This window comes from Salvelinus sp. IW2-2015, linkage group LG14 (genome assembly GCF_002910315.2).
Source record: "Salvelinus sp. IW2-2015 linkage group LG14, ASM291031v2, whole genome shotgun sequence".
Lineage (NCBI taxonomy): Eukaryota > Metazoa > Chordata > Actinopteri > Salmoniformes > Salmonidae > Salvelinus > Salvelinus sp. IW2-2015.
Window position 1 is genome coordinate 17,609,024 of NC_036854.1, and position 25,125 is coordinate 17,634,148.

The window sequence follows — 25,125 nt, forward strand, 5'->3', positions numbered from 1 at the left end:
CCGTTAAATATCTGTCTCATTGTTCTATCTGTACCTTAGCTGCCTGCCGTCCTCTACCATTACCGACCAAAGATGGCGGCGTCAGGAACCGCAGCCCCCCGTCGTCTTGTCCAGTATGTTGTGGTCCGGTCAGACCTGGTCCATACGTTGGCCTGGCCATTAGGGGCGGTTATAACGCAAGCCTGCCATGCTGCCATCGCTGCCATTCATCTGAACTACAACGACCCAGACACGCAGGAGTACTTGGCAGAACTGGACAGCATGCACAAAGTCGTCCTTCAGGTAGCTGGGACTGGGGTACTATTATTAGCTTGTAAGTTAATCAATATTATACTGCTAATAGTGAACTAAATCGATATGCCTGTGTTTTGCGCGAACGTGGGCAAAAACAAGTTTCCTACTGATTTTGCCCATGCGCTCATATCAAGCTGCATAAAAATAGCCTCTCAATACAAGATACTTTTTTCATAAAGTAAATTTATACGTAAAGTTTCTTTATGTAAAGTAAATACAGTAGGATGGAATAATTATGCAGTGAATGATAGATGTGATTGTTGAGAAAATAAACTAATGCTTGTGATCTCCCTCTTCATCTTTTGGTCAGGCTGTGGACCAGGCCTCCCTCTCCAGCCTGTCCGAGACGCTGACAGAGAAGGGGATCGCCCACAAGCTGTGGATTGAGCAGCCAGAGAACGTCCCCACCTGCCTGGCCCTGAAGCCTTACCCCAAAGACATTGTACATCCTCTGCTGCACAAGTTCAAACTGTTCAAATGACACAGAGGGACAAAGAGAGACCCCTGTTGAATGGAGTCTGGACCATGGCTCCACACCAGCCAGTTAATTTGGTGGTCTTCTTTTTGGTTGACCTGTGCATCTTGGTGATGCTGACGGGGAAGAACCAGCACTCAGTGTCTGTACTCCAACTTCACAAGGAAGAATCTCACTCTGATAAGCAGTGTCAGTGTTTGTCTTCCTACAGTAACAAGGAGACATCACTCACTGAATGAACACTGCCATAAAACGGGCATTTAAAGAGTGGATGTCTGTCCACCTAATTTGATGTGGCCACGTATCTTGTGATTCAATTAAATGGTGAATGGTTACGTAAGGTATTTTTCTAGCCGCCAATGGTTGGAGTCTGTTTACAAACATACAAGATGCATTAAACATGGTCAACTAATTTGTGTCTTCTTGTATTATTATTAGTCACAATACACAGAATACAACCCTTACAATAAACTGAGGTTGAAAGAGGTAATGCAACTAGTGGCAATGTAGTGTGACAGTAATGAAAATGAGAAATACAGTGTAGTAAAAAAAGAAGAAGACAATCAACCAACATTACATATCCTGTTTTAAATGGTGTTTTTATTGCAAATGTGTTGCATTCTCACATTCATGGATGTTATAGATTTGTTAGTCAAAGCATAATTTCCTTCAAGGTCTGCATCTTCACCTTGGAAAAGCAATAGAGGGACCGAACGCACGAGGTGTGTGTGTTGTGTGTGTAAACTTTGAACTAATCCCAGTCTGAGCAGCCACATACCTCCCAAAAAATTGACAGACAAATAAGACTTTCAGTAGATGCAAAAACGTTGCTTTTCAGTCTACAGGGACCCCCTGTAACTACTTGACCCAGCCTGAGACTGATTTGTCTACGACGTCCTAAGAAAAGGTAGGTATTCCACCTGGACACAGAAATAAAAACATGCATAATTCTCCCAGATACTTCATTCATATTGTCCCACCCACACAGCTGCTCTGATGCCTGTCTAAAAACAAGTTAACACAAGTATAATAAACAAAACTGGACAAAATGAGTAAAATGTATAATATATATATTTATATTTATTTATATTAATTTTACAGGGGGAAAAGTGGAACCTCGTTTCAATGAGAAAGCATTGGCCTTATAAGTGGCGAGACAAGCTTTTAATTTCTCCATCCACAACCAACTTCAGTCTCGATTATGCAGCACTTACAATACTTGACAAACATCAGCAAACAGTTGCTCCAATACTCAGAACAGTTGCTCCAATACTCAGAACAGTTGAAGTAATACCTGTAGAAGGTAGAGTGCATTAATCTTAACAAGGATGTTAGTTGTTTCTGCATTAGGCAGTATGTTACAAGGTGGTGACAATGACAAAATGACAGACGCAGGGGATAGCAGTACACGTATGTAGGGCTGTTACTGCTTGGTGGAAATTACTAAGTCTAGAAATATATAGAATAGAACTGCCACTGGTCCCGTGGGGCTCAGTTGGTAGAGCATGGCGCTTGCAACCTGCTTCGATTCCCACGGGACCAGTACGGGAAAATGTATTAAGTCGCTCTGGATAAGAGCATATGCTAATTGACTAAAATGTAAAATGCTACAGTATAGACCAGAGCACAATGATTGCTGGTAGCTAAGAGCAGAGTTGAGGAGGAATGTTTTGAACAGTTAAAGCTGCTGCAGGACAGGACGTATGAGTGTAAGCGCGTTAGTTATCTAATGGCCGAGGGGAGAGGGGCAGGGGATCACCTGAAGAAGAAAGGCATAGTTTAGATTGAGGATCTGTGGCAGAGAGAACGATCATGTGTGAAACTACATAAGAGTAGTAGTAGAGAATGTATACTTCTCTTTTGTAATCATATTGATGGGCTCTGCAACCAAGTTCTTAAGAACCTGAGAAATCTATATTTTACTTTCTATTACATTTAGGACACAGGAGACTGCTGAGGGGAGGACGACTCAAAATAATCCCTGGAACGGAGCAAACGGAACGACTTCAAACATATGAAAACCACATGTTTGATGTATTTGATACCATTACACCTATTCCGCTTTGGCCATTACCACGAGCCCGTCCTCCCCATTGAAGGTGCCACCAACCTCCTGTGATTTAGGGGATTTATGATGATGAAATGGTAATCTGATGTGAACATGAGTAGTATTTATGATGGCCTGTTTCCTCTAAATAATTCTGAGATAAAGTGCAAAAGTAGATTGTATTTCTTGCAAATTCCTGGAATATTTAGATTTCTTGTACAAAAGTAATGTAAAATGCAGCAAACTTGTTTTATAAAGGTAAAGATAAAAAAATCCTCATTAACATTATCATCAAACAGCGAGGAGCAGTCCTCTATGCAGAAAATACTGTATATACAAGAGGCACCTCAAATTTGGTATAAAGTATTCAGCTAAATAAATTGAAATATTTTATTGAATAATCTTATAATCTGTGAGATTCAGTTGATAGAGCAGACCCATAAATTCAGACAACTATCACCAATGCTAGTTGAGTAAAAAAAAMTAATAATAATTGGTTCACTAGGTTTCACTTCTTTCAATAAACTAAAATACCTTGATTTAAATAATTGATTCAAATTCTAGTTTGCTTTGAATACCTAAATCAGTGTTAGAAAAAAGCTTTTTGTTAAGGTGCATAGCTAGCTGTTGCAAGTTTCTCTCTTCCTGTAAACAGTGACAGCATGTCAGGCCCTACAAGTCTTTTTGCGTCTTTGCCAGGAGTCAACGGCAACAAGGAGAGGAAGTTTCTAACTGATCATACTTTGGGATATTCCAAAGAATAGAAGTTAGATAAAAATACTAAATCTGATAGGTCACTTGTCAGTATCTTAGGACAAATTGTGTGGAAAAGGAAATAAAGGACAAACTACCACAAATTAGTAGTGTGGTCAAGGAGGAGCTAGTATGTATAGACTATTTCCTTTTAGAAAAGTGAACAAACGCTACATTTTGTCTCGTCCAATTGCATGAGGCTTGCATATGATATGAATTAAACATCTTAAAGCTTTGGTCATTACTTTTTGAAAACGCTAAAAGTACATCAGGCGATCTACAAAAGCCCACTTAACTACCGAAGCGATGCTTCTCAGAATACAAGGTTCCACTTTCTCAGATCTGTTTAAACTTTTTGACAACAGAGAAATTAAATAATATGGCCCTTTTTTTTTTTTAAATGAACCCGTACAAAAGCCAGTCCACACTGCTTCTCTCTCAGTAAAATCACATTCAGCAGTCGCTAAACCATTATCTCACATAAAGAGCAATCTGAAAAACACCCACAGGAAAACTTGCAGGTATCTAAAAAGAAGAAGAAATCAAATCAGGACATATTCAGTTTCCATCTTAAACACCAGATATACAGTATTAATCACATACACACACTCAGACAGTCATATACGTAAAAAAAAACAATTAAAAAATAATAAAATGGAAGCGAGTAGTTAATACCACAAACTTGGAGCACTACATTTTGTCGATTCTGAACAAATACATATTCACATTGTCTGTTATATACATGTTAACATGTTGAAGAACCAGTTCAAATATTTACCTTGTACCTGTACTGAATGGACTGTCTTTGCCATTGAGCGGCTCTTGCATATAAGAATGTCTGTTAGTGAATGACCGTTGTCTAATGGTGCTTTGTATTTGGCATATTATATCCCAAATGCTAAACAGTTAATATTAACAGATCAGATGAACTTCTGCATTTGACATAGTTCTATTAACACTTTCTATACAGTAATGCCTGTTCCTAAATGAGGAGCGAAGGCTGGAGAGTATGTGAAGAAGATATTCATGAAAAGTTATCCTTTGTAACACTTCTGGGAGTATGAAACCGTTAGCTGGTACCCTATATAGTACAAATGTATACTGAAAACAAATGTAATCCTTCCACATACATTCTGTTAATTTTGTCTTGCTTCCGTGTGTTTTGTAAAGTGTATGTTTATTTACATATACCAAACAGTGGCTCAGGAATAGCTTTAACATTGATAAGTACTAATTGTTAACCCACATCCCTTTCAAATAGAAAATAAAACATTTACCTTATCAGAAGAAAAATACACTTAAATATCTCATCTATTAATCATATATATATATATATATATATATATATATATATATATATATATATATTGTTTTGAATTAAATGCAAAAAGCAAAGCATTATTTTAAGTGTCTTAGAATGACAGGAACAAGTGGTATGTCAAATCAAGGTTTATCTGTTTCACAAATGAGTCTCTGAATTGGAACTGCTACCAGCTTTTCATGTCAACTTGAATCAACACCACACGAAATTATGCCATTTTCAGGTTGAATTTGAGTTGTAAGCTGAGGACACCTGAGCCACTGTTTGGGTATAAAGCACAGGCACACAGACGCCATTGAAACTGTACACAACGTGATTCAGAAATCATAGCACATTAAAGGAGTTGGCATTCAGTTTGAGGCCTCTGGAGGAGGATGGTGATCATGCATGCTATTTCAACTGATCATCCCTAACCCTCCTCGGTTATTAGCTGTGCTCGGGTAATGTTGCACACTTTGTAAAATGCCTTGTATATACACAGTCAGATATCTAGTTGGACCATAACACCCTTAAGAAAGCCTTCTGTTAGTCAGAAATACACATACCCGGGATAGAGCAGAGAAATACACATACCCGGGATAGAGCAGAGAAATACACATACCCGGGATAGAGCAGAGAAATACACANCATACCCGGGATAGAGCAGAGAAATACACATACCCGGGATAGAGCAGAGAAATACACATACCCGGGATAGAGCAGAGAAATACACATACCCGGGAGAGAGCAGAGAAATACACATACCCGGGAGAGAGCAGAGAAATACACATACCCGGGATAGAGCAGAGAAGCCAAAAGCCAAATTAGACTTGATTTTTCATTATCATTACGTCGCCGAACTTTGCTCTTTCTGTTGTTGCTTTCTCTTCATTTTCGGGTTTATTGCTTGTTAATAGGTTATTGTTTACCCACATAAAACATGGTGTTTTTTGGCCAGACTTTCTATGTGAATGAATGTGTATAGTAAAATATCAGAGGTTAGTGCTGATAGACAGTGTCTGACTGGGCAACAGTAGTCACATGAGCAGTCAAAAAGAGCTGTAGTGTGTGGCCAGTGGAATGACATCACGGGCAGAGAGTTGGAGGAGAGAGAGCACTGTGTTTCCAAGAAAACACCCCATTCAACGTCCATCACTTCTTAGTGAAGAAGTTCTAAGGTTACGAATTACGACCTATTCATGTCGTTGTGTAATATTGATAATCCATTCTTGTTTGTTTTGAGGTTCATTTAAGGGGATTAAAACATTCAAAGGGATGCCAAAAGAGCAGAGCTAGCCATTTCTAAAATCAATCAAATTCTTATACCGAGATTTTCTTTTTTCACATTACAGAAAACAGAGCACATTTAGCAGAGTTACATTTTCATAATGCCAAATATCGCCTTAAAAAATTATAATAACTGACAAGTTACTCTCAAATAAAAAAACGGTAGAAAACCGCATTGAATCACAATGTATAGTTTGAGCTAAAAATGACAGTTGCATTTTAGAGTAATTAAATGATGCCTTTGAAAGGAAAGTAGAAAGTGTGAACTCATCCCAATTTGTGTCCATCTGTGCTGTACAATACCACCTGCACGGTTACACATGACAAACAATACTGATAGGCCAAGGAGAGCCCAACATGGCTCATATTCACAGCTGCTGGGGAGAAAAATGTGTAAGACAGACAGTTACTTTAACAGTCTGGTGGTTTGAAAATGTGAAAGACGGTGTTGCCAACTGAGCAGAGCAGCGCAATCTCCCATCCCATCCCGGCCGTGCTGCTTGTTGTCCTGACGACGCAGACGACGAGAACAGAGAAACAAAAACAAAAAACGAGAGCTGGGAATTTCCTCCCATCAGGCACTGCAATGGAGAGAGCTAGTCAGTCACAGATCCAGCTGAAACTGAGCTTCCCACTGCAGAGGTTAAAAACCTAACATTCCCAAAACGTTGTCCCCAAAACGCCACCCCACGCTAGAGCAAAAGTTGAGACGACGGGTTAACCACCCACAGCTGAGCTCAGCTGCATGTTGATCGCACTCCCAAGACGCACTGCTGCGATGGCCTGACGGAACGAGCAATTAGGAACCAGATCCTCTTTTGACAACCACGACGACTTGGCAAAACCGGAAGCTGATTCCTTTCTCAGAACAGAAAGCAGACTTTGTGTTGAAAGTAGGTAACCAGGAATGAGCGCTGAACGATCGCTGCTGCCTTATGGTACGGTATGGGCTGAGGCTGGCTGGCAGGCAGGCAGGTAGACAGACACACTCTTACCTGGACCTCAGTCTCCATCCCAGGGCCCTCCTAACCAGTCCGGCAGGCAGGTGTCTAAAACCAAAGGTGAGAAAGAGAAGAGGTTGGTGGTCTGTGGAGCACCTCTCTCCTGGCAGGCGGCTGAGCTGAGAAGTCACTCTGTGAGGAGCTGCTGGAGGAGGCTCTTCTGCTGGGACTGGCTGCTCTGAGGCCCCTGGGGGCCCTTCTGGGTGCCTATGGACCCCGACTGGTTCAGGTAGGAGTCGCTGCCCACCAGGTTCACTGTACACTGGACGTCGGCAAACACTTGAACCTGCTGTACCTGATGAGGAGAGGAGGGAGAGAGGAGGACATTAGTGAAGGAAGGAGGGAAAAGGATAGAAGGAAATGAAAGTGATAGGTGGGCATTAGTGAAATGGTTCACCACGACAGTTTTGGTCAGTTAAGGGCAGCTTGGACGGTGCGTTATTGCTTTTGTACTTGACTTCTAAGTTGAAGCGGCTGACATCAGGTGTGGCACCCTCACCTGATCGTTACACATGGAGTTGATGTCGCCAAGGTTACTGTTGCCCATGCCAACAGGTGGTCCAATGGAAGGTAGCGAGCCCACCCCCCCTGAGCCTCCTGCCATTGACACAGTGATACTCATGTTGTTGTAGACCCCCTGTTGCTCAAAGGCCTGGGGCGTCGTCTGACCAGACTGGCTGAACAAGCTGACACAGACAGAACACACATTCATGATACCAGTGGCTTAATGTACACTCTTCTTTCAGTTGCTATATCTGGTCATTACAATTACTAGGAAATTATATAGAAGCAGTTGATACATTTTGGTACCTTCTTCACTTCAAATAATTAAACACATCTGGTATAATGTTACATAAGTGATTGTTTGAAAGAATCCTCTAAGAAACAAACAAGTAATTATGTAATAACCATCTGACCGTGTACTTTCTATGTAAATAACAAGTCAATAACAGACTATGCAATTTACACATTTACACAGGCATGGCTCTGGCCACCTCACCTGTTTCCGCCCATGCCAGCTTGCTGCCAACTCTTCATGTCAGGTGACTGGTACCCAGGAGGCTGGGCCTGCTGGAGCAGAGGACTCTGGGAGGTGGAGTTCTGAGGGGACAGCAGGGGACTGGTGGGGCTGAGCTCTGTAGGGAACGAGGGGTCTCCTTGCTGGACCATACCTTTGAGGAGAAGGACAAAGAGATGCTGTTAGAACATTCTAGAGTCTAGACCATTTTGATATTGGTCAGCAGCACTTTATTCCATTTTCTATTGAACCTGTCTGCACACTACTTTTTGATATTGACAATCTCAGCACATTATATGCTATTTTGATATTGATATTAACACCACATTGTACTGACAAGTTCAGATGTTATAGAGACAGTGATTATGGTGGATTCCCAGGTAGCCTAGTCACTCACCTGGTCCTCCAAACTGCTGGAAGAGCACAGGCTGCACCGCCGAGTTCACCGCCCCCCCAAACTGTCCCTGCATCCCCCCCATCATAGTTGCTTGGCTGCCCATAGGGCTCTGGCCCGACAACTTGGGGTCCTGGGTCCCTCCCATGGGGTTGAATAGGCTGGGGGAGCTGGGTGGATTCCCTGGCATGGGGCTGTAGCCTGGAAGGTAGCCAAACTGTTGTTGCTGTGGCTGGGGTCCTGTTTGTCCCCTGGTGGCCCCCATAGGCCCCCCGCCCCCCATGCCCTGCCTCATCAACATGACCTTCTGCTGCAGGAGTTGTCTCTGGCGGTGCTGGAAGCTATAGAGCTCCCGCTGCCTCTGGGCCAGCATCTGGGCGTTCAGAGGAGGCTGCAGGGACAGAGAGAAAATAGGGGACTTTTTATCTGCAAAACAGCCCTCATAGTTACCCAAATTAACTAGACCATCTGAAATAGACTGGAAGGAACTATATTCAGAGAGAGGGAGAGGGATTGGCGGATGGAGAACAGAATAGGGCACTTAGTTTTCATACCAATAATTCAGTGTAACTAGCTACAATGCTCAGGACTCCCTCAATACACACCATGCCGCAATACAGAAATAGAGGAAGCGTAAACACTGAGAACAAGAAAGAAGGAAGCATGAGCACATGATTGTGAGTTCCCCAAAAACACTCACCTGAGAGGGCATCTGAGGCTGCTTCCCTCCCTGACGCATCCCCATGGAAATGTGAGCTTCCCCTGGGAACGGGCTCATGGCAGCCAGCCTGTTCTGCAGCTGAGAGAGAGAGAGAGAGAGAGGGGGGGGGGGGGGGGGGGGCACACGACTGATAGAGGAGAGAGCAGACTCAGAGTTGAAGTGATAAGAGACGAGAGAGGAGGGAGTGAGAGCAGATAGAGAGAAGAGAAGTGATTGAGAGAGAAAAGGGACTGATGCGGGAAAAGGGGAGAATGAGAAGAGAAGTGGTTGAGAGAGAAAAGGGAACCTGATATTTGATAGAGAAGTGTTAGAAGACCAGTTATGAGAACAATATTCTTAATATCCTTTACTTTGCCATGAGGTCTTTGAAATCAACCTGATCAGCTAGCAGAATAATCACTAGTCAGAATAATCCTCTCTCTCTCAGCATAAATGATAACAATCAACCACTCTAAATGTACATACGGTTCAGTACTCCCCTACCATAGAGGGGCTTGTAGCAGCCCTTTAGTTCCCCTGTTTGTTCTTCTGTACCATAATGGAGCGTAGGAGGCGCTCCACCTCACATGACTACCCATTTCACCAAGATAGCTAGCTCTGCTTAGCCACACAACACAATGGCACATTAATACAATGCAGGGCTGCCTGAGATTTACTATTGCTGAGCCAGTGTTTAACGAGCACGGGCTCTGACTGGGATTAAAAGGCAATGCTGCGTGACACAGGCTTCATTAACATCAACAAGGCCTGTTAAAGCCCACCCCCTCCTGTGTAGAGGAGAGGAGGGAATCAACTATGTCCACATTAGAAAAGTGGACCAGTGGAGTGGACCAGGGGAGTGGACCAGTCTGGGTAGGTAATCGTGGTCCTCTTGAGCAGCAGTGTCTGTTGGCATTTAACGGATCCATTTAGTGCACACACCTGGTTTTATTTAGCTTAATCTGGTGTGTTAGGGCTGTGTTGGAACAAAAGTCTGCAACCCCTGATGTACCCGCTTTGCCCTGCCCAGCCCATCCCACCTGCTGTGGGCCCTGCAGCCTCTGTTGCAGCTGTAACCTCAGCTGGTTGGGAGGCAGCCGGAGCTGGTTGGTCATGCCAGGCGCTCTGCCCATGCCAGGCCTCAGCATCATGCCCCCAGGGAAGGCACCCCTGGGTGCACCGAAGCCCCCCATACTCTGCACCCCTGCTATCTCTGGAGGGAACTGGGCAGGGGGGCCGGGGTTGAACTGAGAGGGGTAGCCGGGCAGCTTGGGGTCCATGGAGATGGGGGTGGTGGCAGGAGGCTGGGAGGGGAACCGTTGAGGGACGGGGTCGAAGCAGCCGCCCTGGGGAGAGGAATGGTCAGGGTCAATACTGGGTTAATTACAGTCCAACAAACACCCCAGGACCAAACAAATCAGTACATCAAGCATGCGTCAATGATTGCACTACTATACTGATGGAAAGAAACTATTCTGTGGTGCTTTGGACAGGAATTTCAATTAACTCTCTTTATTTAACGCTCATTCAGCTCCGTAGTGTTGTAGAGAATGACAGTGCCTGTCCTCTTCCGTATATATGTAACAATCGCAACACTTAAAAAAGACAAATACAATCTACTATCATTCTCCTCCTCTGGTACCTTCACCAGCTTGTCGATGCCCAGGGCTCGGTCCAGCTCAGCCAGCTCGCTCTCGTCTGTGCCACTCAGGAAGGACACCAGCTGGTCCAGGAGGGCCTTCTCGTCATTACGCCCCTCGGGGGTGGTGGGGGGGCACAGCAGCTCATCCAGCGGGCACGGGACACACTGCCTGCTCCACACACAGGGGGAGTCCGGAACATGGGAGTGTGTCGATGCAATATAAAGACGGGCAAGGTTTGTTTCTGTGTGCCTGTGCATTGGAATGTGAGCAATGAGGAATGTATGTGTGTCTGTGAAGTACTATACTCACTCCTGAGGGGAGGCCAGAGAGGCTTGCACAGGGTTTCCCATGCCTCCATCAAAGGACAGAGTCTCAGTCAGGGCCAGGGTCTGGAACTGCTGAGAGTCTGTCTCCATCTTAGACAACGCTGGAGGACAGCACAACACACTCTTAATGAACCACCAAGAAACAAACAACTAACCCATAGATTCCATTTAACTATGTAGTAATTATGTAATTCCAGATATTTGATATGAGCGTATTCCGGTTCATACCGGTGTTGGAGTTAAATGAGTTCATTAGTCCATGCTCTTTAAAGGGGCTGCTGCTGTCTTTGGGTGTCTGGAAGAGCTCCCCTTGTCCCGGTCTCTGGCTGGGGCTGCAGAAGTCAAAGTGTGACTGGTTCTGCAGGCTGGAGCCATCAGTGAGCCCTGCAGTCACAAACAGACACATGGTCAGGACAAGTCATTTCCTGGGAGGCCACACTAAAAATGAAAACAGGCAGCATACAGTGGGGTGTGGAGTCAGGGGCCTCTCGCCCTCTGACCCTTTATCGTGACCCCTCACTCCTGACCCCCTTTATTCCTGCCGTACCTCGGCTTGGTCTTCCGGGAGGCTCCCTCTTCACGGTCACGGCCTTGACAATGTTTGCCCCACTGGGCTGAAGCTGGGTAGGGGACTGAAGTAAGGTAGGGGACTGAAGCTGGGTAGGGGACTGAAGCTGGGTAGGGGACTGAAGCTGGGTAGGTGACGGAAGCTGGGTAGGTGACGGAAGCTGGGTAGGGCACTGAAGCTGGGTAGGGCACTGAAGCTGGAGATGGTTCTGAGGTTTGGTTTGAAGAGGTGATTGGAGCCAAGGCTGTGTCTGAGGCTGTGGAGGTGAATGGAGCCGTGGTTGAGGTTGGGTTTGGCTATGGGACGACAGGGCTTGGGTCTGGGGACCACCCTGCTCCTCGCTGCCCTGCTTGGCCCCTGCGGGGCCCCTGAGGGTGGGCAGCAGCTGGCTTAGAGGGTCCAGGTCAGCAGATCCACTGGGGAACTGAGAGAGAGAGGGAAAGGGAGAAAGGGAGAGGGAAAGAATGAAAGGGAGGGAGAGGGGGAGCAAGAGAGAGGGACAGAGAAAGAGAGTAAAGGTCAAAGAACTTCAAAGGCTGCTGCTGGTAGCTCTGTGCTGGAGAGAGACAAAGTTGAAGAGCAGGGGCCACAAATGAACACAACTAGCTTCTGCCTGAGGGCAGTAAGGGAGTGTTACTGTGGGCTCAACGTAAATAGAACAAATACAGCAGCGAATCACATGCTCCCTTTAGAAGGCAGCAGCAGCATCCACTCAACAGCCAGCCACTGTGACCACCCCAGCAACAGAAGTCCTAGAAGTCCCTAATCCTAACTCCCGGCCCTAACCCTAAAATCTAACCCTAACCTTAACTATAACCCCAAACTTAAACTGTCTGAGAGGTCTGCATGTCTGGGACGTGATCTTGCTGCATCTGGATACTACAGGGACTGTGTATGAGGTGTGAGCTGTAGACTGCAGGTGGGAGGAGTAGGGATGCAGACAGTACCGGGTCTCTGGACGGCCTGCTGTCTGCAGGGCTCGGTTTGGGCTTGGGGCTGGCGCAGGCTGCAGCACAGGGCGTAGTGTCCCCGGTGGCCCTCTTCTCAGTCTTGACCCGGACCGTCTGCAGGCTGAGAGCGGCCGGAGGGGGCAGGTCTCTCAGGTCCTTCTCATCCGTGTCCAGGAGGAAGCGCAGCAGCTGGTGGTCCTGYGGGGTGGTGGGGGGTCCGTTGGGGTTGGCGGTGGCAGGGCTGGCAGGCTCCTTCTTGATCTCAGACTCCTTGCCGTTGCTGCCCTCAGCCGGGCTGCTGTCCTGCAGGAGGCGGTGGAGGATCTTGTGGCGCTCCGTCAGCGTGCTGTGGGAGGCCGGGCACTGAGGGATGGAGGTGGGTTTGGTAGATGTGTTTTTGGGGTCCCTAGGCACCCCCACTCCGCCATTGTCCAGGGGCTGGTTGAGTTTGGGGTTCCCCCCTAGTTTTCCTTTAGCCAGGTCCTCTCCGCCCCCACCTCCTCCTCCTCCCTCGGGGGGCTTGGCGGGGGGAGGGCGCGCTGGGGAGCTGGTGGGGGTGCTGGCCTGCCTCTGAGGTAAAGGGGAGGGCAGAGAGAAACCCAGGGGGGTCCCTGKTCCACCGTCCCCACCAGAGTGGTGCCGGCTGAGGATTCCACCGCCCCCGCCACCACCTCCACCTCCTAAGGCCCCTGCCGGAGAGTGCAGGCCAGGAGTGGAAGGGGAGAAGGGGTTCCCTGGGACGCGCGGGCTGCCGCCCAGCCCCGGACTGGCCCTGGGGGGCCTGGGCGACATGAATGAGGTAGGGGTGGCAGTGAGGGGGCTTCCCAGGGGCGAGGGGCTGTTGACCTGCTGAGGACACATCCGGTTGGGCGTCAGGTACCCTGCTGAATGGCTGGTGGGTGTGGTGGGGGCGGTGGTGCTGGAGCTTTTGCCATTGTTGAGATGGAGGCCCAAGGTGGGGCCTGGGGCTTGGCTGGCCTCGCTGCCCGAGGGAAGGGCAGGGGAGTGGGAGGGAGCAGGGCTCCTATGGGTCAGTAGAAGGCTGGAGTTAGTGTTTTCCTGAGAGCTAGCAGTGTTGTGTTCCCTACAAAAGGAAAACAAGAGCAAAACATCAGCTGGGTGAGAGAAATATTCTGGAAATGTATTTTCTGTTTACATTGTTTACATCTTGTCAATTCCTACCATTGTTGATTGGCAATAAAGACATATATTCTACTTGTTCCATATGACTTGCCAGTGTGTGTGTTCATGCGTGTGTGTGTGCGGTTGTGTGCGAGTCACCTGTCGATAGTGTGAATGCCCATGATGAAGGGCTGAACGTCATGGTTAGGGGGGCAGCAGAACTTGCAGCGGGTCTGAGCGCTGAGGGGGGTCCCATCGCTCAGGTTGAACCGGTAAAGAGGGCTGATGGCCGTGCCATGAGTCATCACTGGCAACACACACACGCACAAACAACAATTGAGCTACTTATCAGTGTGGCGTTCTTTATGAAATAAAATAAAGATGTTTCTGTAATGGTACGATATGGGGGTACTGTGTTGTTACAGCCTGATTATTGACAATAGTACAGAACGTTTCTCTTTCCGCTCTCTCTTCCACCCCCCTTCTCTTCCTCATCCTCTCCCCACCCCTTTATCTTCCTTATCCTCCCCTTCTCTCCCCACTCCTCACCCTCGTGGAGCAGCTTCTTGGCGTGGGAGGGTTCTTTGCCCTGCGGCTGGAAGAAGGCGTAGATACACTTCCTGACCAGGTCCTCCCAGCCCGGTCGCCCCGTCGCCCGCAGAGCACTGGTCTCTATGGAGATGATCTTCCCTGGACACACACACACATCAGTAACAGTGGTCTATTATGAGGTCAGATGTACAGGAGTAGTGAGAGCTGAAACCCTGTCCTTGCCTTTCCTCTCTAGGTAGGTTTACCAACAAGCCTGTTTATTGTGTAACACTCTCCAGTTTGTCCACCTTCTGGAGCAACATGAAAGCTCTCTAATTTACAAATTGGAGAGTGTGTGCATGGAGTTTTTGTGTGAGAGGGTAGAGTTGAGGTAAAAAGTGAGAGGTCAGGGATTAATACCTGTGGGGTCCTGTTTGGTGATAAAGGACTCAGTGCGGATGGCGGGTAGCTGCTGGGGGCGGGGCATCGGGCAGGCTATGCAGATCAGGCAGCTCTGCAGGTCTGGGCACAATACGGATCAAAGGTCAGAGTTAAGCCTCTAACATATGTGTGTGTGTGTGTGTGTTAGCTGTAATAAGCAGGGCGTCACCATGTCTAACTCTTTCTCTCCTATATGGCTCTGGTCTAGTTAGGACAAGGTAAAGACCAGCGTGATGTCATGCTGCTGACACACCTTTTTGAATGTGTATGACATGAGTGTGTATGTAAACATCTGTGTGCATACCTGGCATGTATCTGTGTATGTACAGTAAGCTGTATCTGTGTATGTACAGTAAGCTGTATCTGTGTATGTACAGTAAGCTGTATCTGTGTATGTACAGTAAGCTGTATGTATCTGTGTATGTACAGTAAGCTGTATCTGTGTATGTACAGTAAGCTGTATGTATATGTGTGTGTGCTCACCATCTCCCTCCTCCAGCATGGCTTTGGGCTGGGAGACAGTAAAACACTGCATGATGTCGTACTGCTGCCGTGCCTCCTGGTTCTCTGAGTCCACCTCATCAGGAGGCCTCTTTAGCATCCGGCAGTTAAATGTGTTACTGTTCCTCCGACTCTGCTCCTGGGGCCACGGCACCCCGTTCACTACGCACACACACACAAACACATGAAGACAACATCAGTAACGGTGTAGACAGACACACACATCATTAGGAACAGGGACACACACCACTACACAGGACATACAGGAGAGTGTGTGAGAAAGAAAAGAAAGGATGAGGGAGACAGGATGACAGAGGCAGGTAGGAGAGAATAAACGAGACAGTAGTAGTGAGGGTCTAGTGAGTTTAAACTGAAGACAGGCAGGCAGGTAGTTGACGTGTTAACCTCTGCTGGTATTAACCCATCCTGCCTTCCCTAGTCTACCTAGTCTATATAGAGGGATTATTGGGGGATTCATGGAACACTGACCCTCTGATGGCTCTGTTGACTCCTGGTTACTATGCTCTTATAGCTGTCACATGATCTGTGACAGCTATGATACTGTACCTAGAGGCAAAGGTTCCTCTCCTCTCTTACCTCCTCTCCATCCTTAATGGTTATGTACTCTTATAATCTCCAGTCGGCACAGCCAGAAGAGGACTGGCCACCCCTCAGAGCCTGGTTCCTCTCTAGGTTTCTAACTAGGTTCCTGCCTTTCTAGTGAGTTTTTCCTAGCCACCGTGCTTCTACATTTGCATTGCTTTCTCTGTGGGGTTTTAGGCTGGGTTTCTGTATGGCACTTTGTGACAACTGCTGATGTAAAAAGAGCTTTATAAAATAAATTTGATTGATCCCTTTCTCTCTTACCTGTCATCTCCCCTTTATCACGTTCTTCTTTTCCTTCCTTCCTCATCTCTTTCCCCCTACTCGACATCAACCCCTCTTTCTTGGTCATTCTCGCTTTTCCTCCCTTCTCTCTCTTGCTTCTCATCCTCTCCTCATCTTCTTCCACCTCTCCTACCTCCCTATCTCTCCTTCCTCTCCTCCCTTCACCATCATCTCCTGCCTCATCTCATCCCCTCTTCTCTCATCCACCTCTCCTGTCGTCCTCACCGAGGCTCTTGGGCAGCAAGTTGCGGACAAACTCGCCGTGGTCTCCCACATGGAGGATGCTGTAGACGCTGGAGGTAATCAGCTCTTCCTGGGTGTAGCCTAGGTAACCCGTCACATTCTCCGACACAAACACCATCCGGCCCTCGCGGTTCACCACAAAAAAGAAGCCGTCCAGAGCCTGGCCCGAAACAGAGGGAGGGACAAAAGAGGAGTGATACGGACACCTCCGGAGGAAGGGGAACACAAAAAGGGAGAAGGGGGGACCTCAGCCTCTCTCTCAGCCCCAGCCTCAGGGAAAGTGGGCCAGGAACTAACGGGGCATGCATACTGACACTGGGCCTCACTGGGAAAATACCTCCTGAGAACCACACATACAGTCACTGAATTACTCTGGACAATACAGAGAAAATGTTGAAGACAGAGAGATTCTAACTAAATTGCTGTCATCCCTCAAAATTACATTTGAACTTTTACACAAAAACAACACTATCTAACTTTGTATGAATCTACTGTGAGCAGGTGCAATCTAATTACTACCCATGTATTTACTAATGACCAACCAATAAGATGATTATCTTCTCAATAAGATGATTATCTTCTCACGAAAGAGTACCTGTGCTTTAGAAAGCGGCATTACTGAATTATCCAATCAATGGATAAGTGGATACTTCCTGTGTCTCTCACTGAAATTCAAATTCCACCAACCTTTATTGTTTCACTCACCTCGAGCAGCAGTGGCCCCAGAGCCTCTTTCTCCACCATCCCCTGACTACTGGACGAGATGTCACTCTTCTGCACCTCGTCTTCCGGTGACATCATAGCCGCTTTCTCTGCAGGGGGCAAACGCACACACAGATCTTAAGAACACTTCCAATACGGGGGGACTGAACATGGGGTGATCAGCCATTGGTAGCATGTACTTTTAGTCTTCCTTATTTTACTGACATCAAACATTACATAGGCATTATGGAATTACTTAGTAACTCCAAGTAATAACTCCTAAGTAGCTTGTTATATAAGTTATTCCCCTCATAATGAAGCTGGTATTATTCAATAGAGAGTAATGAACTGTGTGGGCTGTTGATGAACTGTGTTCTGATGACATCAGTCCAGCTCAAAGGGTTAGGGGGACTCAACACAGCACATGACTACAGCATTCTGTAACTGTACAGCAGCTAAAGCCAACGACTGGAAGTGAGCGGGAAACGGTCTGTTTATTCTGGCATGGACACCAATGAATACTGCTTGGAGGAGGGTTTATAATTAAACCATACCCCATGTAGATACATATATCATGTAAAAAAAACTCTTAAAAAGCCATTCAACAATGACCTAAATCTCTTCTTGGACCTGGTGTTAGCTTTACTTAGGACAAAAAGGGCCAAAGAGAGTGATGAGGAGAGGGAGCCAGGGAGGGGGATAGTGGATCTGTGTATTGTCAAGTGACAATGTTTTTTTCTCTTCTTGATCAATGACCTGATGATAGGCTGCTGACGCCCTGGCCTGGCCCTGGTGTGGACAGAGAGAAAGATGCTGATCTGAGAGATGATGATTGGTGCCTGAGGCCAGCAGGGTGAAATAGAGTACAGATACAGAGAACTAGACTGATCAGAGAGCGAGAGCGAGGCCAGACCTGCCATCACATGTCATTACTGTACTGTAGGCCTGACAGAGAGAGAGAGAGAGAGAGAGAGAGAGAGGCCAGACCTGCCATCACATGTCATTACTGTACTGTAGGCCTGACAGAGAGAGAGAGGCCAGACCTGCCATCACTGTACTGTAGGCCTGACACACACAGAGAGAGAGAGAGAGAGACAGACAGAGACAGAGAGAGAGAAGAGGAAGAAAAATACAGTAGGCCTAAATATATGGAGAAAAGAGTGCAAATGAAGGAGAAGAGAGATACAGCGAGAAGGAAGACATGAGAAAGAGGAAAGGATTAAGGAAGGGAGGACAATAGAGAAAAGAGGAAAAGAAAGTGTCCCAGTCTTTCTGTTAGCCAGCCTGTTACCCAGAGTCTCTGGGGGTGGCTCTAAATCTACAGTCTGATGTAAGAGAGGCTGTATTATTCATATCCAGTACCTATCAGCACCCTCACACTGTCCTCAACTGTCCTCACAGGGCAGGACTACCCTACAACCATAATGAGGAGAGGACCTCCCTCGCCCCCCCTCCTCCTCCTCCTCCCCCTCCCCTCATTCCTCACTGACTGGGCCCAGTCTTGGCCGGTGACACCTGATCCAGTCCCACCGAACTGCCCTCCCCTACCTTCAGGCTATGCTCAAACCATACACCCCCACCCCGAGTACTTGGTTCGGCCCCCTCTGGTCTCTTGGCCCTCCCACCCCTATTGGAGGGCAGCTCCCGCTCAGCCCAGTCAAATCTCTTCTGTCCTGGCAACCCAATGGGGAACAAGCTTTCCCTTAACGTCAGGACAGTGGAGTCCCTACCCATCTTCCGAAAACATCTGAAACCCTACCTCTTTAGACTATCTTAAATAAATCGCAATGACGGCCCCCACCCCCCTCATACATTTTTAAATAACTAAATGCACTTGTCTTTTACTACTACCACTGACTTTGCTGATAACTACTTTATTGAGGGAATACGATTGTGATATGTTGTTGTCTCACGCAGTTATCGTAAGATGAATGCAGTAATTGTCGCTCTGGATAAGAGCATCTGCTAAATTACTAAAATGTAAACGGAAAATGTAGGTCACGACCAGCGTGATGTCAGCACGCAGCGCTCACTGTACAGACATGTCCCCACCAAGTAGCCAACAGCAGGAGCTTAGAGTGATACTATAAAGAAAGAGGAAGGAGAGAGAGGAAGAGGAAAAAAAGAGGAAACAGAGGTATTTTTCTCCGTACTCCCGACCACACCAGTCAATCTCCTCCGTATCCTCTCCAGGGAGAAACAAACAGAGAGGAGTGTATATTTATGCAGGGCAGGCTGGCCGGTGCCCAGGTCTTAAAATCACAGTGGCGAGAGAGCACATCACTGTGAATCATGTGTGGTATTCCAGGAGGCCAAGCACTGAAACCAAAAACAAAACACAACAAAGTCCCGCCGTAATTAGGTTATTGACAAATCAACCAGGGCTAGGTGAGGACTTTATGGTACAGAGACATGAATATCCTGCAGCAGACCTGCTGGTTGGGCCGCGTGCTGCACTACTCCTCAGATACACTACTCTACTACTTTCTGGTTGTCACCAGAGCAGTGTTTAACTTCCCAAGTGTGCAAATGCATGGGCAATTCCAGTTGTTTGGAATTGGTGGGGCTAACAGGATACAGAGTATTTTTCTCCTGTTGAGGATGTGATTTTCTTCCCAAAATAGTTAACACACCTGGAGTCTTCTGAGAAGTCAGGGTCTGTCCTTGTCTATCTCAGAATCAGATAGGAGAGGGGGAGAGGGTGGAGGGGGACACAGAGGGGGCAAGAGGTGAAAGAGGGGAGAGTTTAGAGCGAGAGAGAGTGCGAGAGGGGCACAAAGGAGCGGAGTGCGGCCCTAGGGATAGGAGGGGGAGGGGTGAGCATGAGCGGTGTGTGTTCCTGGTTCTCCCTGCGTAGGGGAAAGGGAAGCTGGGCTGTGCGAGAGGCCCTCTTGCACAAGGTCAGGGGGCAGGGATCTCAGCCATTGGCTGCTCTCTCACACATCCCTAGCTCTGACTGACATCGCAGGGGCCGCTAGGACCCTGACAACCTCATGCCATTGTTATGTCAGCTCGAAGTAGGCTCATGCGGGGGGGTGCATAAAATAAACAGAGGATCTCATCTCGTTCAACAACCCCCAAAGCCTTACAAGGAGGAAAACACACACCCTGACCCTAATGTTTCCCCTCATTTCACTGAGGCTGAAACAGGGAAAATGGCACCTTCTACACAGCACAGAGGCTTTTGGAGAGCCACCGTTGCGTGTGCTAATTCTGGTGCAGGCAAGTGAGCGCCACTGTTTACTCTTACACTTCTACTCCACTGCGTCTCCCTGCCTGCCCGCTCAAGGCCAACACCAGCCCTCTCTTAGTCCGTTGGGCCTCCGGTACTACCCTATTCCAGATAGGAAACCAGGGCTGGAAGGAATATTCTAATTTACACCAACATTCTGTGTCTCCAAGCCTGTTTGTGATTATGGGAATCAGGGCCAGGAATTAAAATACGTTTGAGCAACTACGCCTTTCTGTTAGGCAGCCATCTTAACGCCTGTGGTGTGTGTCTAATGTATATACACTACAGTGCTGCTTAGAAACGCCCACTGCTTGTGTGTGTCCATACTAACAGGATGCTTGATGGGATCTCTGATGGCAGGGAGAAAGCTGGGTAAATACATACTGAACCATGTAGTCCCTTAGACACAGATCTTAGATCAGCTTTCTCTCCCCAAATCCTAACCTTAAACATCAGAATGAAAAAGATAAACCTGATCTTAGATCAGAGCCTCAGGGACAACCTCATCATCATCCTACTCTAACTGCTTTAGTTTCCATCCAGGCTATGAGGGTTATTATTCCAATGGTGTGGTCGTAACATAATGATCAGAGGGGTCTCAAGTTAAATTAAAATGTTAAGGCGCGGACCTTAATCGGACACGGTTGTTTGCAACAGAGGGATTTAAAGGCTTGTAAAACAAATCTCCTCCATCACTTCGATCTAGCCCATCATTTCAAAGCCTACAGGTTCCCATTCCTAGTAGCCAAATACAACTACATTACTACTACATTGGTTTTGATTTATGACCTACACTCTCAGAAAGGTACTGAATTGTACTTAAAGGGGCACAATCTCTTCACTGTAGTGGTACCTGGTAAGGTAAGCCCATTGCACTATTAGTTACAGATACTTAATTGTACCCTTGCAGTTCATACCTTTAGGGGACAAGACAGTATAATTTTTACAAATAAACGCAGCAAAAAAAGAAACGTCCTATCAGTGTCAACTGCGTTTATTTTCAGCAAACTTGTGTAAATATTTGTGTGTAAATATGAACATAACAATATGAACATAACAAGATTCAACAACTGAGACATAAACTGAACAAGTTCCACAGACATGTCACTAACAGAAATGGAATAATGTGTCCCTGAACAAAGGGGGGGTCTAAATCAAAAGTGACAGTCAGTTTCTGGTGTAGCCACCAGCTGCATTAAGTACTGCAGTGCATCCCCTCATGGACTGCATCAGATTTGCCAGTTCTTGTTGTGAGATGTTACCCCACTCTTCCACCAAGGCACCTGCAAGTTCATGGATGTTTCTGGGGGGAATGGCCCTAGCTCTCACCCTCCGATCCAACACGTCCCAGACGTGCTCAATGGGATTGAGATCCGGGCTCTTCGCTGGCCATGGCAGAACACTGACATTCCTGTCTTGCAGGAAATCAGGCACAGAACGAGCAGTATGGCTAGTGGCATTGTCATGCTGGAGGGTCATGTCAGGATGAGCCTGCAGGAAGGGTACCACATGAGGGCGGAGGATGTCTTCCCTGTAACACACAGCGTTGAGATTGCCTGCAATGACAACAAGCTCAGTCCGATGATGCTGTGACACACCGCCCCAGACCATGACGGACCCTCCACCTCCAAATCGATCCCGCTCCAGAGTACAGGCCTCGGTGTAACGCTCATTCCTTCGACGATAAACGCGAATCCGACCATCACCCCCGGTGAGACAAAACCGTGACTCATTGGTGAAGAGCACTTTTTGCTAGTCCTGTCTGGTCCAGCGACGGTGGGTTTGTGCCCATAGGCGACGTTGTTGCCGGTGATGTCTGGTGAGGACCTGCCTTACAACAGGCCTATAAGCCCTCAGTCCAGCCTCTCTCAGCCTATTGCGGTCAGACTGAGCACTGATGGAGGGATTGTGCGTTCCTGGCGTAACTCGGGCAGTTGTTGTTGCCATCCTGTACCTGTCCCGCAGGTGTGATGTTCGGATGTACCGATCCTGTGCAGGTGTTGTTACACGTGGTCTGCCACTGAGAGGACGATCATCTGTCCGTCCCGTCTCCCTGTAGCGCTGTCTTAGGCGTCTCACAGTACAGACATTGCAATTTATTGCCCTGGCCACATCTGCAGTCCTCATGCCTTCTTGCAGCATGCCTAAGGCACATTCACACAGATGAGCAGGAACCCTGTGCATCTTTCTTTGGGTGTTTTTCAGAGTCAGTAGAAAGGCCTCTTTAGTGTCCTAAGTTTTCATAAATGTGACCTTAATTGCCTACCGTCTGTAAGCTGTTAGTGTCTTAACAACCATACCACAGGTGCATGTTCATTAATTGTTCATGGTTCATTGAACAAGCATGGCAAACAGTGTTTAAACCCTTTACAATGAAGATCTGTGAAGCTACTTGGATTTTTACGAATTATAAAAAGGTACAAATGTGAATTTTTGAGGTACCACCACAGTGACAAAGCGGTTTGTTCATTTGAATAGGCACAAATTGTCCTCTTCTTTAAACCAAGTGCCTCAAGTGTACACGCCTCTCCGCCATACACCAATGTAGCAAATTCAGGGGGTAGCCCCACCTGGGACTCAAACCTGGGTCCTGCGACAAGCCAACACTTCAACCATTATGCCAAGAGGTCTGTGTTGAGTAAGGTCTGTAAAATATTAATTACAGCTATTTACTGTCACATGTTATGTTAGCCTTTAGAGCTTTAATTAAGAAAACCATAAACCACTTAAACACTTCGATTCAAGATTAGCCCCCCAAAAATAACTGAAAGCCACACCCCCCACGTATTTAAATTCTGTAAATAAAATGGGCAATTCTTCTTCATCATTGTACCTTATGGTGGGTACAAATACTTTTTTCAATACAATGTTAATTTGTAGCTTTTCTGCTTAGCCAAGGTTAAGATCAGTACCATCAAGAATCATAAGGGTACACAAAGGGTACACAAAATACAGTTTTTTTGAGTGTGTGATGATTGTACCTTTATATTCCAAATATTTGGTACAAAAATGAACCATTATACTAAATTATCCACACATGTTGGAGCTAGGAACACAAGCATTTCACTACACCCGCAATAACATCTGCTATATATGTGTATGTGACCAATACAATGTGATTTGATTTGACAAGTACCCTAAAAGGTAATGAACAGTACAGCGAGATGTGTATTTCTGAAGGTACATTATCTGTATTTTGATATTTTTGTACCTCAGGGAACAATCCTTTACCCTAACTTAACCTTTTTCTAAGAGTGTGTTAACCCCCAAACACATAGAGCTGAGAATGATAACAAGATGGGTTGGGACCCTGAGACAACACTGGCTAGATGTCAGGGGCTGGAGGGAGGCTGCCTTGTGAGGAGCTCTGTTAAAACGGGTTAGAGGTCATGTCCAAACAGTGTTAACACTCTTCTGCTGAGGTCAAGTTCAGAACCCAAATGTATTCAGGGCTCTGGTTAGGCCTAGAAACAAGCTGATTGTACGCTTCAGAGTGGCTCAGGCCCTGGGGATGTAGAGATGAGGGGGTGCTATGGGGGCCTTTCGTTCTACCTATAGACATCATGCTTCAGCATCTAGTGTGGGGATGCTTTTCAGCGGCAGGGACTGGGAGACTAGTCAGGATCGAGGTAAAGATGAACGGAGCAAAGTACAGACAGATCTTTCATGAAAATCGGCTTCAGGGCGCTCAGGACTTCAGAGTGAGGGCGAAGGTTCACCTTCCCACAGGACAATGACCCTAAGCACACAGCCAAGACAACACAGGACAAGTCTCTGAATGTCCTTGAGTGGCCCAGCCAGAGCCTGGACTGGGCCAGGCTGGCAAAGCCGATCAAACATCTGGAGAGACCTGAAAATAGCTGTGCAGCAACGCTCACCATCCAACCTGACAGAGCTTGAAAGGATCTACAGAGAAGAATGGGAGAAACTCCCCAAATACAGGTGTGCCAAGCTTGTAGCGTCATACCCAAGAAGATTCAAGGCTGTATTCACTGCCAATGGTGCTTCAACAAAGGTCCCCCCCTGAGTAAAGGTCAATACTTATGTAAATGTGATATTTAAGTTTTTCATTTAAAAAAATATATACATTTCCAAAAACCTGTTTTCACTTTGTCATTATGGGGTATTGTGTGTAGATTGATGAGGGAAAAAATATATTTAATCAATTTTAGAATAAGGCTGTAACTTAACAAAATGTAGAAAAAAGTCAAGGGGTCTGAATACTTTCCGAATGCACTGTACATTACTCATACTGTTTTGATGAAGTCATCATATCAAAAAATACATGGAATGAAACGCTGCCACTGACAGCAATCCACCCAATTATACTATTGTAAGATGACTTTAACGCCCCCATAGTCATTGAGCAACTCTCGGCAACTTCATTGGCAGCTTACAGCAATATTCTGAATACATTTGTTGTGCATGTTTCCCTCAGTCATCTGAATGTCCCCCTTAGTTCGTAGAACTGTAGTTATGCAAGTAACCTTCGATATCCGCTATTAGTGGCTGGGACAAATGTAGCGGGAAAAGCGCACATCTTGAAATCATGTCCCTGCTTCAAATTTGACTCTATCTTTTGAGCTATTATCGACTATGTCCCCATTCCTGAAAGCTCAGACTCTCAAGAACACATACGTATACTATGCTTCCATCTAGGACGCACCAGATGTGCAGGACTCATTAGAAGAGGAGTTATGGATCTGAAC

The 25,125-nt window shown here is 46.6% G+C and overlaps 2 protein-coding genes across 3 annotated transcripts in view; one reads left to right on the top strand and one right to left on the bottom strand.

Annotated features, from left to right (window-relative positions):
• On the top strand, window positions 1–1,181 carry ptrhd1 (peptidyl-tRNA hydrolase domain containing 1). Its single transcript, XM_024000031.2, has 2 exons — window positions 1–282; window positions 605–1,181. The coding sequence occupies exons 1-2, from the start codon at window positions 73–75 to the stop codon at window positions 773–775; spliced, it is 381 nt and encodes a 126-aa protein (XP_023855799.1). The 5' UTR covers window positions 1–72; the 3' UTR covers window positions 776–1,181.
• Window positions 1,182–1,349: 168 nt separating this feature from the next.
• Window positions 1,350–25,125, bottom strand: part of ncoa1 (nuclear receptor coactivator 1) — a 76,460-nt gene continuing 52,684 nt past the window's right edge. For both annotated transcript variants that reach the window (XM_023999554.2, XM_023999555.2), the window contains 17 exons: window positions 17,188–17,294; window positions 16,465–16,642; window positions 15,334–15,513; window positions 14,830–14,931; window positions 14,428–14,568; window positions 14,038–14,185; window positions 12,754–13,840; window positions 11,786–12,230; window positions 11,467–11,622; window positions 11,222–11,339; window positions 10,912–11,080; window positions 10,310–10,615; window positions 9,270–9,368; window positions 8,573–8,960; window positions 8,158–8,329; window positions 7,657–7,843; window positions 1,350–7,452 (listed from right to left, as the gene is read on the bottom strand). In XM_023999554.2, the coding sequence (XP_023855322.1) occupies window positions 7,285–7,452; window positions 7,657–7,843; window positions 8,158–8,329; window positions 8,573–8,960; window positions 9,270–9,368; window positions 10,310–10,615; window positions 10,912–11,080; window positions 11,222–11,339; window positions 11,467–11,622; window positions 11,786–12,230; window positions 12,754–13,840; window positions 14,038–14,185; window positions 14,428–14,568; window positions 14,830–14,931; window positions 15,334–15,513; window positions 16,465–16,642; window positions 17,188–17,294 (4,151 nt within the window). In that variant the 3' untranslated portion in view covers window positions 1,350–7,284. The remainder of the gene's footprint in view (window positions 7,453–7,656; window positions 7,844–8,157; window positions 8,330–8,572; window positions 8,961–9,269; window positions 9,369–10,309; window positions 10,616–10,911; window positions 11,081–11,221; window positions 11,340–11,466; window positions 11,623–11,785; window positions 12,231–12,753; window positions 13,841–14,037; window positions 14,186–14,427; window positions 14,569–14,829; window positions 14,932–15,333; window positions 15,514–16,464; window positions 16,643–17,187; window positions 17,295–25,125) is intronic.